Genomic DNA, 18616 nt, shown 5'->3' on the forward strand with positions numbered 1-18616 from the left:
ACACGAGATCCTCTCCCGGCCCAGGCTACCAGCCCTGCGACCCGCAGGTCATCTGCAACCGCGTGAACCACGTGCACGGCTGTCTGGCAGAGCTGCAGGAGCAGGCGGCTCGGCGGCGCGCGGAGCTGGAGGCCTCTCGGAGCCTGTGGGCCCTGCTGCAGGAGCTGGAGGAGGCTGAGAGCTGGGCACGCGACAAGGAGCGCCTCCTGGAGGCCGCGGGCGGCAGCGGCGCGGCGGGTGCGGCGGGCGGCGCGCACGACCTGTCCAGCACCGCTCGCCTGCTGGCGCAGCACAAGATTCTGCAGGGCGAGCTGGGCGGGCGGCGGGCGCTGCTGCAGCAGGCCCTGAGGCGCGGCGAGGAGTTGACTGCGGCTGGCGGCTCCGTGGGTGCGGGAGCCGAGACCATGCAGCTGGCGGGCTTGGCGGAGCGCGCGGCGAGTGCGCGGCGCCGCTGGCAGCGGCTGGAAGAGGCGGCGGCGCGGCGCGAGCGGCGTCTGCAGGAGGCGCGGGCGTTGCACCAGTTCGGCGCCGACCTCGACGCGCTCCTGGACTGGCTCCGCGACGCTTACCGCCTGGCAGCCGCCGGCGACTTCGGCCACGACGAAGCGTCCAGCCGGCGCCTGGCGCGGCAGCACCGCGCGCTCACAGGGGAGGTGGAGGCGCACCGGGGACCCGTGGGCGGCCTGCGGCGCCAGCTAGCAGCACTGGGGGGCGCCAGCGGCGCTGGGCCACTGGTGGTGACGCTGCAGGTGCGTGTCGTAGAGGCCGAACAGTTGTTTGCCGAGGTGACCGAGGTGGCCGCGCTGAGGCGCCAGTGGCTGCGGGACGCGCTCGCGGTGTACCGCATGTTTGGCGAGGTGCACGCGTGCGAGCTATGGATCGGCGAGAAGGAGCAATGGCTGCTCGCCATGCGGGTGCCTGATTCTCTTGATGACGTCGAGGTGGTACAACACCGGTGAGCACTGGCCTGGAGCGCTGTGGGTCCCCATCCTCACACAGTCAGCCTTGCACTTGCTGGTTCAGCAGTTCCCATGTTGGCTCAACTGGGACCAAGTGTTCCTATCTCAGCTTGATCCCTAGCCATCTTTGTATTAGTTCTGCAACTTACCCAAGCTCTCTGAGCCTCATCTTGCCTATCTGTGAAATGGAGTTGAAAATAGTCGCCACAAGCTTAGGGCAAACAGAAAGTGAGTGCAGCCCCAGCACAAATGTCAGTTGTGACCCTTGTCATTTTTGCATCCCTCCTCTGCTTGACATGTCTTCATATCCCACCCCTATGTCACACAGAAGTTGGTTTGTTGGCTGACTTGGTCATGACTCTTACATTAGGTGAACAACACTTGCTCACATTCTGCACCTCTGCCTCTGAGCATCTTATCTGCCCATGGATTTGCTGAGTTTCTGCTCCCTTCTAGGTTTTGTATTGGGCACAGTTGGAAACACAGGCCTGCTCCTTGTCCTCACTGCACAGTTACTAGGTTGTTTTAAACAAGGGAAGGCCATGCCCAGTTTTAAAAAGATCTCCAGCCTCTCAGGGTGGGGTGGAGCTGTTTGAGGAATGAGGGTGGTGGCTAGGAAACCAGAGAGGGTGCTGGGTGGGCAACTCAGGAGGGACAGACCTAGACCAGAGCAGGAGCCAAGTGGACAGGCCATGGGGGCAGATGGCTTGGGGCACTTGGCCAAAATCAGGCCCAGGTGTCAAGCCTGGAGGACAGTGGTGCTATTCTGAGCTGGGATCCAGAGGCACACCAGGCTTGTGTGATGTCAGGGCACTTAGTCACAGTGAGTGAGAGCCCCAAAGAGGAGTTTCTCACGTGCAGGAGAGAAGATGCAGAGGCTGTGGAGATGGGTATGAATGAAATCTCATGGGGCCCAGGCCAGAGCGCTGAGGAATCTAACATTTCAGCAGCCAGCTGCAGAGGAGGAGCCAGTAAAGGAGTCTGAGAAGTGAGGCTGGAGTGTAGAGCTAGGTCCTCCAAGGCCAGGCCTCTGAGCACCTCCTTCTCCCTTCTACAGCTTTGAGAGCCTGGACCAGGAGATGAACAGTCTGATGGGCCGTGTGCTGGACGTGAACCACACGGTGCAGGAGCTGGTTAAAGGCGGTCACCCCAGCTCGGATGAGGTGCGCTCCTGCCAAGATCACCTCAATAGCAGGTAGGCGAGACGGGGGGCTGGAAGTCCTTCCTGGTGTCTCACACCAGTTCTTCCCATCATCCCCTTCTACCATCACTCCACATCAGAAATGTGCAGTTTCAAACCTGGGAGATGTTAACGACCACTTGAGAAATCAGCAGTCTTGGCAAATGGGAACAGGGCCAGGGGTGGTGTCATAATAATAGGAAAACTCAGTGAGCTGTTGACTGATTTTCCAAAAAGGGTTCATTGAGTATCCACTGTCTGCCAGTTTTTCCAAGCACTTTATGTACCTAACTTAGCTCCCAATATCCCAGCTTTGGTGGTAAAGCTTCCAGAATTAGAGCTCTTTAAGAACAGTAGCAAATTGCTGGGCATGGTGGCACATGCCTGTAATCCCAGTACTCTGGGAGGCTGTAGCAGTAGAATTACAAATTTGAGCACAGCCTGAAGAATTTAGGGAGAACTTGTCTCAAAATAAAAAATTTAAAAAGGGCTGGTGGAAGAGAGTCACCCTAGCTTAGACAAGGTACACCAGGAGTGCAAAGGGCCTTGCCTGGGTTCAATCCCAAACACACACACAACACAACACACACACACACACACACACACACACACAAAGGCATTCTTTTGTATTTTGGTAGATCTCTAATATTGATTTAAAGGAAGGCAGCTGAACTCTAAGGCCTGTTTTTGCATTCATTCTCTGGCCTGTGGCCTCTGGTAAACTTCACTGAACACCAGGACACAAAGAAGGGGAAAGGCAGATAGCCTCCTAGCATGATGAAGGTAGCTTGACTTCACTTGTGTTACACACAGAGTGCTGCTCCGAGCAAATGTGCCAGTGTGGTTCTCTTTTACACAGACAGAAACTGAGACTCAATGAGATAAAGTGACTTTCCAAAATCTCACAGCCCCTAGGGGTGGCCAAGGACTGGATTCCACCCTGAGTGGGTGAGTCCTCATGCCAAGAGGAGTCCCTATCCTTCTTAAGTCACCCTCTTTCCTCCCGGTCAGGTGGAACTGCATTGTGGAGCTGGTAGAACAGCGCAAAGAGGAGATGACCGCAGTGCTGCTCGTGGAGAACCACGTGCTAGAGGTGGCTGAGGTGCGCGCCCAGGTGCGCGAGAAGCGTCGAGCAGTGGAGAGCGCGCCCCGCGCCGGCGGCGCCTTGCAGTGGCGTCTCAGCGGTTTAGAGGCCGCTTTGCAAGCGCTTGAGCCGCGCCAGGCCGCCCTTCTGGAGGAGGCAGAGCTCCTGGCTGCGCGCTTCCCTACGCAAGCGACGAGGCTGCAGCAGGGCGCCCAGGAGCTTGGTGCTGAGTGGGGCGCGCTGGCCAACGCGGCTCAGGCCTGCGGCGAGGCACTGGCGGCGGCTGGGCGCCTCCAGCGGTTCCTGCACGACTTGGACGCTTTCCTGGACTGGCTTGTGCGTGCCCAGGAGGCGGCGGGTGGCAGCCAGGGGCCCCTTCCCGGCAGCCTAGAAGAGGCAGACGCGCTGCTGGCGCGCCACGCTGCGCTCAAGGAGGAGGTGGACCAGCGCGAGGAGGACTATACGCGCATCGTGGCAGCCAGCGAGGCACTTCTGGCGGCAGACGGCGCCGAGCTGGGTCCAGGCCTGGCACTGGATGAGTGGCTGCCACATCTTGAACTTGGCTGGCACAAACTGCTCGGTTTGTGGGAGGCGCGTAGGGAGGCGCTGGTCCAGGCTCACGTCTACCAGCTCTTCTTGCGCGACCTATGCCAGGCGCTGGCCGTGCTGCACAACCAGGTGCGGGATAGAGGGGCGGGGGGGGGGGCAGTCTAAGGCCTGGGGGGATTGGAGGGACCAGAGATGCGCTGGTAACCACGAGTTTCTGTATTATCTAAGGTGGATGGGAGTTGTGGGGGGGAGACCCATTTTCTGGACAACTGAGTTTTGGAATCATCATGACCATGCGCTTGCAAAGCAGGCACTTATGCCGCTGAGCTAAATCCCCAGCCCCCAGTCTTCATCAATTAACCAGATTTTCCGGAGTGTCTCTTCTGTGCCAGGCACCATCTTGGTGTTGGGCATATCTTAGAAAACAAATCACAAAATCTTACCCTCAACTGGCCACCATTCAAGCACACACAGTAAACAAGCAAATGCATACATGTCAGGTTTGTGCTGTGAGAACTAGCAAAACAGGTTAAAGGGATATGATGGGGGTGGTGAAGAACCTGAAGAAAGGCAAGAGCCAGCCAGGGGGCCGCCTGGAAGACCAGACTGCCATGCAGAGATACCAGTATGAGCAAAGGTCCTGAGTGGTAGCCTGGAGAAGAGACTGGCTGCCGCTTCCAGGTCCCGGCGTCCAGTGGAGCTGACCTGCACGTCCTTTCCTTTCCCAGGAGGTGGCGCTTTCTGGTGCGGAGCTCCCAGGCACCATGGAATCCGTGGAAGAGGCGATAAAACGGCACCGGGATTTTCTCACCACGATGGAGCTGAACCAGCAAAAGATGCAGGTGGCGGTGCAGGCTGCCGAGGCCCTGCTGAGACAGGGCAACGCCTACGGGGAGCAGGCCCAGGAGGCTGTGGCCAGGCTGCTGGAGAAGTAAGTGCCCTGGCGCTCTGGGCACTGGGGTAGGTGTGGGTGGCCGGGAACCCCTCCTTCCATCATGATTTTCTGTTTCTCTGCACCTCTCTGATTTTTACTTAATTCCATATTATTTTCAGTTTTACTTAAATGGCTGTTTTGTGACAAGCCATCAGGAGATGGTACGCTGAAAGGATACCCAGGAAAGGAGGTGACAGGTTTCTCCCGCAAGCCTGCGCTTGGCAGAGGAGAGCTGGACCTGTGGTTCCAAGTGATCATGTTGCCCTTGGTGCCCCCGCATGTGCCCAGCTGTACTGGGCTCTCTCAGGAACCCTGAGACCTCTCCCAATCTCACAGCTAGAGGCCAGGCACAGGGCGGATCCCCGCTTTCCGGATGGGGTGGGAAGGCCCCTGCCATGGTGGTTGTCAGATATTTTCACTAAGCCACTATCAGACCGCAGCCACCCAGTTCTGTAGGAAGTTTGTCTGTGTGTGTGTCTGTCTTTCATGCTTTTCTTGCATCTTATTCTTTGCTTCAGTCACCATCTGTCTCCTTTGCCCTCGCACTAATTCAAGCAAAAACATTTACTAACTACCCAGTAGGCACCAGCCCTGCACAAAACAGTACCATGAGCTGGTGGGGTGGTGCACACCTGTAATCTTAGCACACTAAGATTACAGGAACCCTGAGACAGAGGGGAGGCTGAGCAGAAGGATCCCAAGTTCAAGCTCAAGTGGAGCAATTTAGCAGCTTAGTGGGACCCTGTCTGAAAATAAAAAACCTTAAAAAGGGGACTGGAGATGTAGCTCAGGGCAAAGACTCTGCATTCAATCTCCAGGACCACAAAGCAAACAAATAAAAAAAACCAGCTGTATCATTTCCCTAACATTTCTGTCCTCACCAAGGGACCTTGTGCTAGCCTCCTTGGATCCAGCTCATTCTGCTCTCACTCTCACTGTGTCATGCTACTGGATGAGCCCAGCTTTCTCCTCCATGGCTTCCTGCCTCTCTATGGGATGATTCCGGCTGGAAGAGGTCCAGCATCCCTCCTGTCTTCCTGTCTCCCAGTCGCAAGCACATCTGTCACCTCACTGCCCACACTCTCGAGACCTCCACCCCTTACTTCCATCGCAGATTCTTGGTGCCAGATTCTTCTGAGCTGGGGCTGGGGGCATCCAAAGGAAACTGTGCTGAGGATCGCAGCCCTGAGGATGCACATGCATGGGCTAGTCCCCCCAGGCCTGGACCCTTCCTTCCTCTGGCCTACACTTTCCCAGCACCTGCATCCGCCAGGCTCTGCAGAGGGGCCCAAGAGACTATCATTTAGTGACTCATTCATTCCTTTCTAGTCATTCATTAATTGCTCCTTTCATCTTACTGTTTATTCATTTGGTCTTCAGTCAGTTAAGAGACATTGAGCAGAGCTCTGTTTCAGATCCTGTATGGGGCAGTGTTGGACACACAACAGTGGTGACCAGGACAGAGCATGGATCTTGCTTCACAGAGGTCTCATGTTATCTGACAAGGATGACCCAGAGGGGTTCAGGCCAGAGTGAGAGGGGTACATGGAAGACGAGTCTGTCTGGGACTGCACTAAGTGCAGAGGGCTGTGGGAATCCGTAGTGGGCGTCTGCCCCAGTTTTGGCTGGGTGTCATTTCCTTGTTTGGGGACATATTTCCCTCCCTGCGTGAGGGGTAGGAAAGGGACCAGAACCACACAGAGCTGGAGCCTGGGACCCTGGAGTCAGACGAGGCCAGGTGCTCTCAGCTTCCACCCCCAGTCTCTGAGGTTCAGTGCAAACCACAGTCTCAGCGGCTCAACTTGTCCAGAACGTTGCCCTGCCCGGTGCACAAGGGGCTCGTAGCTGCATTTTGCGCATGAGCCTCAGAGAGGGGAACCAGTAGATCACGGGCTGGCTCGGATGTGGCACAGTGGGGATGTGAACGCGCTTGCTCTCTCTGCCTTGCAGTGAGGAGAATCATTCCTGGTTCTGAGGGCTGATGTTTCACGGTCTGGCTGACAAAAGCCTGGGGCTCTGAGGTTCAAAGTTCAAAGGCATTTCCTACTTCTGCGCAGGGCCTCCCCTGCTCCCCTAGGGCCCTTCCCGCTGCCCCTCTCCATCTGCCCCTGGTCTCTCTGTACTGTCTCTGCTCCGTGTGTGTCTGTCTTCAGTCCTTTTTTCTGTTCTCCTCCCTCTTTCTGGTTTCCTCTCCCTTTGTCTTCATGGCTGTTTTTTTCTTCTGCCTCTTTGTCTTAGACACTTTCTCTTTCTCTCACCTCTGTTTCTCTGCCTCTGGGTCTCACTCACTTTTATTCATTCATTCATTAAAAACAGATTGAGCACCTAATATATTCCAGGCCCTTTTCCAAGGGCCAGCAGATGGATAACAACTGTGAACAAAATCAACACGAATCCCTGTCCTCAGGAAAGTGACATCCTGTGTGGGAGATGGACAAGATAAATAAGGAATGTACACAGCACACTGGATACTGTAGAGTGCCGAGGAGAAAAGTGAAGAAGGAAAACATCAGAAAGTAGGAGGGGGGCTGGCAGATAAGGTGACCTTCAAGTAGATGTTGAGGAAAGACCACCCCAGCCAGTGCCAAGGCCCCAAGGCGGGAGCTGATTGTTGAGGGTATAGCAGAGAAGCCAGTAGGGTTGTGGCAGGGTGAGGGGGAGAGCGGCGGTGAAGAAGTGTTTGGGGCAGGCTGGGGTGGGGTGTGTGTACGTGTGTGCTCATGAGCAGGTGCGTGTATGTGTGCAAGTGTGCAGGGCCTGGAGGATCAGGACGGACTATAAGAGAATCCCTGGGGAGAGCAGTCTGGTTCTTGACTCTTGCTGCCTCTATCTCTTTCCCTTCCCTGGGGCTCACAAGTGTGCTTGTGAGCTGATGTGGGACCACCCCACCCTGGGTCTTTTGGGCACTGGTAATGGGCCCAGGACAGCCACCCAGGTCACAGAGGCCAGGGCCTGACCTGCTGTCCAGGCATCATCCAGCTTTCCTGTTTTTTCAGTGCGGTCTCCCTATTCCCTGTTCTCTTCCCTCCCTCCAACAAGGCTGTCTCCTTCTGTCTGTAAGGCTGTGGCTTTTACTGGTGGAATCTTGCTGTCTTTTTGCCTGTCTGTCCCTCTCTGGGGTGATGCAGCTTTGACTCCTTCTGTCCAGTTCCCTCCTTCTGCCTGCTCTCTCTCCCCGTCTAAAGTTCTCTGTTCTCTTTCTGCCTGTCTCTGCCACCCCTGCTTAGTTTCTTTTCTTGTCTCTCCCTATTATTCTCCTCTCAGTCTCTTTCTCTCTGTCTCTCACTCATTCTCTGTGGAGGTCTTTTTGTCTCTTGTCCTATGTGTCTGCTTTATCTCTCTCATCAGGTTTTGTTTTGTCTCTCCAGATAGGTCTGTCTGTCTGCATCTGTCTGAGTGTCTGTATCTCTTTCCAGATGTCTCTGTGTCTTTTTCTCTTTTCCTGTGTCTCTGCCTCTTTCAAGCCCCATCCCAGATTCTGTCCCACTAATGTTTCTTCACCTCTCCCCACATTCCCACTTTGGTCTGTCCTCCTCTTCCCTGCCCCCACAAACCCGATGCCTTCACAGCCCTGGTGTCAGGGCCTCCCCACTCCTGGGCCTATCCCCAGTCCTTCTCTCCCCTACCCCAGGAGCCAAGAAAACCAGCTTCGGGCCCACCAGTGGATGCAGAAATTGCATGACCAGCTTGGACTGCAGCACTTTCTCCGAGACTGCCACGAGGTAGGAACCCCAGCTATGCTGGGGACAGTGATGTAGCCCTCCTTTGGTAGGGAGAGCAGAGTTCTCCTGTAAGGGTGGGGGGCAGGGACGCCCCGTCTAAGTGGGTCGCGGAGCGATGCTCACCCTGCACCGCCAGGAGGCGCAGAGCCGGTTCTTAGTGCGCATGTTCTCAGTCCCGGGCAGCCCTCCAGGGCTCCGGAGGAGGGCGGGGCTCCGAGTGCCCCTGGCAACGGCGCGCGTCCGAGCCTAGGTGTCCCGCGGGGACGAGCGCTGATCTCACCTTTCTCTCTAGAGATCTGTGAAACGCACTCTGTTCAAGAAGGGGAACAGAGTCGGGGTGAGGTGAGGTGTTTAGGGTGGACCAGCATCCAAAATCCTTCGCCTTTTTAAAGGTGTCCAGGAATAAAGATCATTTTTTAGGGATAGTCTCTACAGGACGCAGGGAACATTCCAGAGCAGAGGTGGGTCGGGCTGTCTTTCTCATTAGAGACACCCAGGAGATGCCTGCCTCCCCACTGCTTCCTCGGTGTTCCGTTGAAACTGTTCTGGACTCGGTCCACATTACAGATGACCCAAGTAAAACACCTTCCTAACCTCCAAATAGAAGTCTGGCCCCAAGCTCCTCCATTTGTGTGACCCAGGGTCCTCCCGCGCATTCGTGATGACTCCACTACCGGTTTCCTTCAACCAAAGATGATTCAGAAACCAGGTCCTGCCTGCCTCCCACTCTAACTATATGGGGTCTGATCCTCTCCACGTCGATCTCGCAGGAGAGATTGTTCTCCCCACTTGTGAGATAGACAAGGACCTCCATACCCCTCAGCACTGGAGATTGTTCTAGACTGAAGACGTTCCAGGTCTCGTTCCTAGGCCCCACATGGCAGTCAGGAACTCGAGCCCCGTCCCATTAACGATGGTTCAGGAAGCCCCTCTGCCTCCCTTTACCGAGTCCTCGCTCTCACAAAGCTGAGCTTGCAGGAGTCTTGGGTCCCCCTTCGCCCTTAGATTTGGTCCAGGAGCCCCTTCCCTCCATCCCCCGCGAGACTGTTCTGGGTCAAGGAGCAAAGATCTGACATGGCGCAGAACTCCCCCATCCAAAGCCCAGCAAAGGTGGCGGTTCCGCCTCCACCAACCCGGGCCCTGCAAGGAGGCGGACGCGGAGGCAGGCAGGGGGCGCGCGCGGGCGGGCGGGCGCGCCGCCGCGGCGCGGGGGCGAGGGAGGGGGCGCGCGCCCGCCGGAGCCACAGCCGTCGCCGCCGCTACCTCTGCTGCCGCCGTCGCAGTGGAGGGGCGAGTGCTTGCCCGCCTGCCGCAGGGACGCCCCGCCAACGCCTCCGCAGCTCCAGGTCTCGAGGGCGCCCAGGGGAGGGGGCTGGCGCGCGCCCTCGCCGAGATGAGCGGTGGGGGGAGGGGGCTTAGGCGCGTGCCCGTCGCCGGGGCCGCGGGAGGGAGGGGCGGGGGCGGGCCGGGCGCCCAGGACCCCCGCCCTGGGGGAGGGGCGAGGACACGGGGAGCTGTCCGCGGTGCTGGTGCGGCCAGGACCAGAACCGGGACCCGGGCCCGAGCCCTAGGGGAGGGAAGCTGAAGAGGGGTACTCCCACGGCGACTCCTACGGTAGTCTAGGTCTACCGTGACAGTAAAGGGGGTCGCAGCCTCTTTAGAGAGCTCATCTCTGGGTAATGAGGGTATCTGAGGTTTTCCTGCGATTGGGGCATTCTCAACCTATTGGGGGCTTACATCTTTAGTTCTTGCGGGGTCTGCCAGCTTTGGATGATGGGATGGATCACTTTTGGGGGTTCCTGCTTTGGGAGATGAAGGTCTAGGATTTGCTCTAGGTCTGAGGGCTGTAACTTGGGGGAGGGTTTATCTTGCTTGTTAGGCATCTGGCTTCTCCCTCACAATGAGAGGGAGCAATCACTTCAGGGGGCTTTACCTTGAGCCGAGGTACCATCTCCTGTAGGGGATTTGCCTTCACTGTGGGTTGTGGTTGCCAAATGTTTTTTTCCCTGCGTGTTGGAACTTATGAATTGAGTTGGGGGATTCAGTCCTTGACTTCTTTCTACTGTGCGTTTGCATGAGAGAGTGTGAGGCCATTCTGAACCCTGGGGAACACATGCACAGGGGATTTGGGGTGGGGTTTGGCCAGCTTGGGATTTGTCCTTGGCTATGACTGCATTTGCCTCCCAGCACCGCTGAGCTGGAGCCTGTGGTGGCTTCTTTTTTTTTTTTTTTTTTTTTCAAGAGGGAGGAGGAGGATCGTGTGACTGGAGGGGGAGGGGCATGGGGAGGAGAACACTGTCCCAAGTGCTAGGTTTGGTTATGAATGGAGAGGTTCTGGCTTAGGGGACAGGCCTTGTTTTTCTAGGGGTGAGGGTGGGAGTACAGAAAGCAGCTTGCATTTGGTCTTGTGAGGCTAGTGAGAAGAGCCTGCCCTTGGTGTTTGCATTTTTCAGCACAGGTGTTGCTAGAAGAGGGACTAGAATTGGCTTCAGTTTTGGAAGATCGGTTTGGGAGGTTTGATCTGCTGGTACTGGGGAGCCTACGGCTGGATTTTAGGGCAGACTGGTTCAGAGATGCAGAACGAAGGCTCACATTTAAGTGATTGGGTTTGGTTGGGGGCTTGAGTAGGTCATGGTTTGGGAAACCAGTCTTAGAATCCCAGGGCTAGAATTGGGGAGCCCTGTGGATTCACTAGAGGTACTAGCTTTGAGTTTTAGGGCTTGGGTCTACTCCAGGTTGGAAGCCTGATTTGTAGGGAGCTAGACTTGGCTGCATTTGGGAGGTCATTCTTGAGTTGTTCTGGCCATGTAGTGAGGACTGAGGCAGATAGGAGTTTCAGTACCTCAAGAAAGGGTTGAAGATCTCAAATTGGCCCTTCTTGGGGATGGCAAAGACTGAATGGAAGGGTCTGAGTTTTGCTATGGGTATGTCTGGCACTGGATTGAAATTCAGCTATTTAGGTTGTAGAAGTTGTAGAGGACTGCCCATAGGAGAGCCAAAGGGTTTGTTACTTGAGGACTCTTCCATTCATCTTCTGCCCAAGAAATTGAATCCTCCCACCCCAACCCCCACCACCATAAAAGCCTTACTTGCAAAAGTCTTTCCATCCTAGCAGCCCAAGACCCAAAACCAGGACTTCTTGGAGGGGAGGGGGCTGTGCAAGGATAGAGGGACTGGCTGAACCCATGCTTCCCTACCCTGCACAGCTGGATGGCTGGATCCATGAGAAGATGCTGATGGCGAGGGATGGTACTCGAGAAGACAGCCACAAGCTGCACAAGAGATGGCTCCGGCACCAGGCATTCATGGCCGAACTGGCTCAGAATAAGGAGTGGCTGGAAAAGATCGAGAGGGTGAGAATGTGGACAGCCCCTCTTTCCATGCCAGGGCTGGCGGCCTCACTTCTGACACATCCATCGCCATCCTGCTGGCTTCATACCCTTGAAGTAGTTCAGATCAGCTGTTTCTGCTGCTAGCAGTGTGACGTGAAGTGGTTCATGTAACCTCTTCAAGCCTCAGTTTGCCCATCTGTAAAATGCCTAGAATCTTTTCTTTTTCTTTTTTCTTTTCTTTTTTTTTCAGTACTGGGGATTGAATTCACAGCCTTGCACTTGCCAGGCAGGCACTTATACTGCTGAGCTAAATCCCCAGCCCAGAATCTTTTCTAAATGGTGCTTATTTTATTCTATTTGCTAACATTTTGCTCCTATTTTTTTCTTTTCTTTTCTTTCTCTTTCTTTTTCTTTTCTATTTGTTTTCTGGATACTGGGAATCAAACCTAGTATGCATTGAGCTACACCCCCTTTTTATTTTTTATTTTTCAGATAAGATCTTGTTAAGTTGCCAGGCTGGCCGAGACTTGTGATCCTTCTGCCTCAGTCTCCCCAAGTAGATAAGATTGTGCAAGGTGCCATTGTGCCTGGCCCCTATTTCAGCCTTTGCTATTATCTCCACCAGGGTTCTTTTGGTACCATTTGGTGCACATAAGATGAAAGGCCAGAAAGATGGGCTAGGGCAGCCCTCGGAATCCAGTGGTTAAAATGAACTTTGAATGTAACCAGCTATGAGGCCTTGAAAAATTGTGTTTTTGAGCCTTGGTTTACTCTTTGGAGTAAAATTAAGGCAATAATAAATGTAGCTTCTTCCTTTGACTTTTGTGCACTGAAGTGTGTAACACAAAGCCAGGCACTTATAAGCTGTAATCACTATGGTATTGTTATTTTTATGGTACTCAAGATCTTGCACATGCTAGGTAAGTACTCTGCTAGTGAGCTAAACGTCCAGCCCTTTATTTTATTTTATTTTGAGACAAGATCTCTCCGAGTTGCCCAGGCTGGCCTTGAACTTGTGATCCTGTGGTCTCTGCTTGCTGAGCAGCTGGGATTACTGGCATGTGCCATTGTGCCTGACTACTGTTTTTAATATTCAATATACGTAGCCAGGGATCTTAATCTCAGTTCAGAGGAAACCAGACAGGCTTTTGCATTTTTTTTTTTTGAACAGACTCATTATGCTGTTCAGGCTGGCCCCCAGGCTGGCCTTAAAATTGTGGTGATCTTCCTGTCTCAGCCTCTTGAGTGCTGGGATTACAGGTGTGTGCCATCACACACAGCCTTGCTTTAAGTTTTAGATCCCAAGACATCTCTCTACTCTGTCTGAACCCCTTGACCTATAGGCCTGGCTGTCCCCAGGTTTCTAACTCAGACGGAGACACCAAGCTACCTTCAACCCTTATCATTGGTACTTTATAAGGGCACACAGCAAAGGTAGTTTCCTTTTTGCTTGGTTTTTTGGTCTTGTTTTGTCTTGGTTTTGGTTTTTGCTTTGAGAAAGGATCTCTCTATGCAGTTCAAGTTGGCCTTGAGCTCACTTTGTAGCCCAGGCTAGTCTCGAATTTGCAACTGTAATCCCCTGAGTGCTGGGATTACAGGCATGGGCCACCACACCCACTTGGCAAAACTAGTCTTCTTGACTTAGAGTTTAATGAAAATTCATTGTCTCTCTGCCTCTTTCAATGTCCCTGTCTTTCTTCCATTTCTCCTTCTTGCCTTTCTCACTGTCCTCTCCCTCTGGTCCTGCCTGAATGTGCATATACCCATCATTCAATGTCCTTCTGTGTCTCCCTGCCCCCTTCCCATGTCTCTGTGTCTCTGTTTCCCTTTCTATACCATCTATCTCTTTTTCTTATTTCTTTTCCTTGGTTCCTTCCACCTCTGGGCCTACCCCTACATCTACTCTTCTATCTCCAACTCCCTGCCCCTGTTTCTCCACCTTATCTCTTCTCGTGTCCTGGTGCCCCCACATTTCTCTGTCCCTCCCTCCGCCTGCCTCCTTTCCCTTGTCTCCTGCTGTCTACCTGCCTGGGGCAGGAGGGCCAGCAACTGATGCAGGAGAAGCCAGAGCTGGCAGCCTCGGTGCGGAAGAAGCTGGGTGAGATCCGGCAGTGCTGGGCGGAGCTGGAGAGCACGACCCAGGCCAAGGCACGGCAGCTCTTTGAGGCCAGCAAGGCTGACCAGCTGGTGCAGAGCTTTGCTGAGCTGGACAAGAAGCTCCTCCACATGGAAAGCCAGCTGCAAGACGTGGACCCTGGAGGGGACCTGGCCACTGTCAACAGCCAGCTCAAGAAGCTGCAGGTATGGCTTAGCTGGGCCAGTGGGGGACCCTGTACCACCGGGGGCCGGGTCAGGGTCAGTTCCCACTGGAGGGATTTAAGAATGAGGCAATTTAATGCAGGGATTTATTTCAAGGGTTTGGAAGGGGCTGGAAGAGAGAAAAGAGTACTGAAGCAATCCACCACCCCGGGGACATGGGGCACTAAGGGAAGGGCAGAGATTCATGGCCAAGAGGCAGTTGGTAAGTAACCAGCAGGGGGAGGGTTTCTCAGGACCCTGACATCTGTTTCCTGTATAAAGAAACAAAGATCCAGAGGTGGGGCAGTGGCTTTGCACAGCGGCGTTACAGTGACATTCATCCAGTGCATCCCCTGCTGATCTGGGCTGAGTATTCACCGACCCCTCCCAGCCATGTTAGGGGGTTGGTACTACTGTTAGCCCTATTTTAACAGTGAGGAAACTGAGGTACAGAGAAAGAAGTGCCTGATAGAAATGAATAACCAATATCTCCTTTACAAAATGGGATCCCTAGGGCACAGGTACAGAACTGGTTTATTCCCACTTCTGGCTTGGCAGCTACTCAATGCTCAACACAGGATGGTCCAATGTGTAGGGACAGTTTGAAATGTGAACATCACCTCTGGAGGTGTAATGACCCCTGCCTTTTCATGGCAGAGATAACACCTGGCTGTGCCTAAGGGGAAACTGAGGCTCAGGGAGGTAAGCTTCGTAACCTAGGGGAGAAAGTGGCAGGGCTTGGGTTCCAATCCAGGTCCCTCAATTTTGCTGCTCCTTTTGGATGCGTGGACTACAAAATTTGCTTATAAAGTGTCCAGCATAGTGAGTAGGGAAGAAAGCAGACTACTAGTAATATTGAATGATGCTAATTAGTATTTGCTCATTCGGCTGTGCATCAAATATTTATCATGCACCTAAGATGGTGTTGATGAAGCCAGCCATGGCATCCCATGCATGCCTGTAATCCCAGAATTTGGGAGGCAGAGACAGGAGGATCGTTGCAAGTTCAAGACTAGCCTGGGCTACAACATGAGCGCAAGTCCAGTCTGCACTGCAAATTGAGACCCTGTCTCACAAAGACAAAAAAAAAAAAAAAAAAGGTGTTGATGGTGTTGAGATATAGCGTAGGAAAATGGGTAAAAAATCATGACCTTCATGGGGCTCTAATGCTGGCTGGAGAGACAGGTAATGGAGCAAAGGAGAAAACCAGAGCTGAACATGGTGTGACATGTGCATATCTCCCCCCACCTCTTATGAATTACTAGATCTTCAAAGAGCTTTTGTTGCATGGATCAGACTTACTGGTGTTTGCCATAGGAAAAGTGAAGACAGTGTTAAATCCACCACATCTTAACCCAAATCACTTCTCTTATGAACAATAACTGTATTTTTAAAAAAAATGCAGTGAGGGGCTAGGGATTTAGCCCAGCTGTGTAAGTACCTGCCTGGCAAATGTGAGGTTGTGAGTTTGATCCCTGGTAGCAAAAAAAAAAAAAAAAAAAAACCAAAGCAGTGAGAAGATTGGCAGTTTCATTTTTGCCTCTCTCTCTCTTTCTTTCTTTTTTGTCTTTTTGAGACAGGGTCTCACTATGCAGTTCAGGTTGGCCGTGCGCTCATTTTGTAGCCCAGGCTGGTCTCAAACATGCAATGATCCTCCTGCCTCAGCCTCCACAGTGCTGGGATTATTTTGTACCTCCCTTTGTTTCCAGTCTGGACTAGAAGAAAGCTGGCTTCTCACATCTGCCTCTACATCCAGTGTGTTGGGGTCACATGGGTGGTCTGGTCTCTATAAAACCCCTGCTGTACACTCAGGAGACAAAGGCAGATAGTACTTTAGTAGGTAAATAAAAACAGTTGTATCCTAAAACAGATGCCTTGAAAAGATCTCAGGATTCCCCAGGGGTCTCCACCCTATACTTTGAAAACCATGCATATACATATACATAGCATATACTTTGGTATATGCTATGTGCCATGCAATGTGAACCCCTTCTCCTCCCAGCATCCCTGTAGGGGAGATACTGTCCTCCTTATGTACCCCAAAAGAATACAACACAGAAAGCATGTGTGACTCATGCAAGGTCACACAGCTTCAAGTAACTGTCCTGTCCACTTTTCTCTCTTGAGTCTTAGACCATAATGGGGAACTGTGTACCTTCCCACTGGCTCCTGAAATGTTAATTGCACTGAGGCCCAGACCCCATTGGTTGGACAGAGTGGGTACACAGGGGTGACTTAGCCCCAGGTCTGTTCTAAGGGACTCCCTGGAATATCAACAGAGGTGAGTGTGATCAGTGGCCTAGAAGGTCGGGAGGATGGAGCAATCAGTAAAAGCAGCCAGACTGAGAGACAAGCCTGTGGGCAGTGGAAGCAGATGGACCTGGGTGTAGATCCAGCTAGATGCATGCTCAAGTCTTGCTGAGCTGCCTCTGTCTGCCCTCTTCAGTGGACTCCGTGTGTGGGCCTCTTAGGGCCAGGGAGTTGTGCACAGAAAGGACACACTTAGCACAGTGCCTAGGACATGGTCAGCTCTCAAAAACTGGAGATCTGGGACTGTTGCATGCCCCCCGCCCCGGAACAAATCTGCTCAACTGGGGAGGACTTACAGAGAGTCTGTTTAACTGGACTTGGGAGAGCCAAGGGAGTATAGTGTTCTTGACCCCTGGGGCTGATGGGCAGGAGCCTTTCTATCCTCCAGCTAGGCAGGACATCTGACCTTCACAAACAGCCCAGCCAGCCTGTGGAGCCACTGCAGCGAGAGCCAGGAGATGATACCTAGCCTCACTCTGATCTCTCTGTCCTTTCTCTTGCTGGCTCCCCCCACCAAGTCCCACCAGTGCCAGCTTCATTGGCATTTGACCATGCACAGGGCTCTGCACTTGGTTTAAGTGCCTCCTTGCCACTGCCTGAAAATTCTTAATACTGTTTCTACAAAGGGCACTGCATTTTCAGTTTGCAGTGGGCTCTGCAACTTACATCCAGAGCCCAATTCACCTGGGAGCCAGAGGGAGGAACCAGCTGATATGGGCCAAACAGGGAGCACCTCCCACTTCCAGGGCACAGGGCATGGGGAGAACCTTGGATATGGGTCAGGAGGGTTGAACTACACCCAACCCAAAGCTGTCTTTACTCGGATTCCTCAGGCAGTGGCTAAAGACACAGACTCAGAACTCCTGAAGGTCTGGATTTGAATGATGACTGTGCTACTCTGTATCCGTGGGAGACTGGGCAAGTGGTTTTACTTCTCACTCTGGACCTTGGGTGCCTCCTCCATGCAGTAGCAAGGACTGCAGTGTCCCCCTTAGGGACAGCAGGATGGGGCAGAGTGCACAGCATTGCAACCAAGGGCATGCATGCTTGAGCCAGGCTGCCTGTGAGTTGGCCTGGGAATGATACCTGTGCCTCCGTTTTTGTTTTGTTTTGTTTTGTTTTGTTTTGTTTTGTTTTGATGAGAGTACTTCCAGTAGTGCCCTCCTATGGATGCTCTGAAGGTGAAGATGCATAATACATAGTTTCACAACTGCTGCCCCAGAATCTCCAAGATTTGGCATTTGTTTTAGAAGTTTTCAGTGTCAAATGATAAGGGTATACCATTGCCATGCTGTATCTAGAAGTTACCGTGATTAGTTATCTCCCATCTTTGCTTTGGTCATTTATGGGATACACGGTTATTTTACTGTTTCTGTTCATATTGCATTTGGGACATTTCTCCTTCTCTACCTTGCTTTGTAAAAATGTTATTGAGAGAGGCATATGGAATGTAAATGCGGCTCCCCTGATCTTGCCAATTTCGAGCCTGGTTCCTTATGCTGACTGATGCCATCTTCCCCACAGTGAGGGACCTCCTGCCTTCTCCATCCTGGCCCACGCTTGGCTTTCATCAGACTCTAGATTTTCCCCAGTCTGGTGGGTGGGAAGTGACGTCTCACTGTGCGTTGTCTATCTGCATTTTAAAATTTGTTGTTATTGTTGTTGTTAATTGGGGAGCATGGGCCTCCTTGTCTTTTTGGCCATGTAGGTTTCAGAAAAGGGGTTTGGGCTTCTGACTTATGTCAGAGTATAGATTCTGTTCTTTTCTCCCTGGGGCATGGTGGAGGCCACAAGTCCTAGCCAAGCCTAGTGGATCGTGACAGTGGGACCCCACTGTCCAAAGGTGAAGCCAAGGCCCAGTTAGGACAAAGCACTGGCCTGCAATCACAGCAGCAGGTGCCAGAAGCAGCCCCAGCGCAGGTCTTCCCATCACAGGAAACTGGGAGGCAGCAAGGCGGACCCCGGTAGAAATGAGGCTCGTCCATCCGTGAGGCAGGGCTGCTACACATGCTGGCTGGTGCCTGAGGTCCTTTCCCCAGCAGAGGGAGCCCGAGGCAGGGACTGACCTTGTCGGCCATGCCCCAGATGGAGCCCAGCTGGGCCTCAGGAGCTGCAAACCCAGGAAAGGAGGGGCCTCCCGAGGCCCCACTCTCCCCGGGGGCTGCCTGAAAGCCTGGGTATTGGGTGTCTGCAGGAGGGAGGGCCCCAGCTGCTCCCCCACCCATCTTTGCCTTCCTGCCCCAGCTTC

At 53.4% G+C, this 18616-nt stretch overlaps 1 protein-coding gene across 4 annotated transcripts in view; it reads left to right on the top strand.

Moving 5' to 3' along the window:
• Window positions 1–18616, top strand: part of Sptbn4 (spectrin beta, non-erythrocytic 4) — a 74541-nt gene that overhangs the window by 31238 nt on the left and 24687 nt on the right. For 2 of the 4 annotated variants that reach the window (XM_063252770.1, XM_063252771.1), the window contains exons 14-20: window positions 25–955; window positions 2017–2154; window positions 3151–3901; window positions 4501–4703; window positions 8338–8428; window positions 11635–11781; window positions 13798–14061. In XM_063252770.1, the coding sequence (XP_063108840.1) occupies window positions 25–955; window positions 2017–2154; window positions 3151–3901; window positions 4501–4703; window positions 8338–8428; window positions 11635–11781; window positions 13798–14061 (2525 nt within the window). Of the gene's footprint in view, window positions 1–24; window positions 956–2016; window positions 2155–3150; window positions 3902–4500; window positions 4704–8337; window positions 8429–9625; window positions 9775–10082; window positions 10105–11634; window positions 11782–13797; window positions 14062–18616 lie in introns of those variants that run through there. The other 2 variants (XM_063252772.1, XM_063252773.1) reach the window with 2 other exon arrangements.

Source organism: Cavia porcellus, unplaced genomic scaffold (genome assembly GCF_034190915.1).
Source record: "Cavia porcellus strain 051 isolate PalLab524CR breed Dunkin Hartley unplaced genomic scaffold, mCavPor4.1 scaffold_7, whole genome shotgun sequence".
Taxonomy (NCBI): domain Eukaryota; kingdom Metazoa; phylum Chordata; class Mammalia; order Rodentia; family Caviidae; genus Cavia; species Cavia porcellus.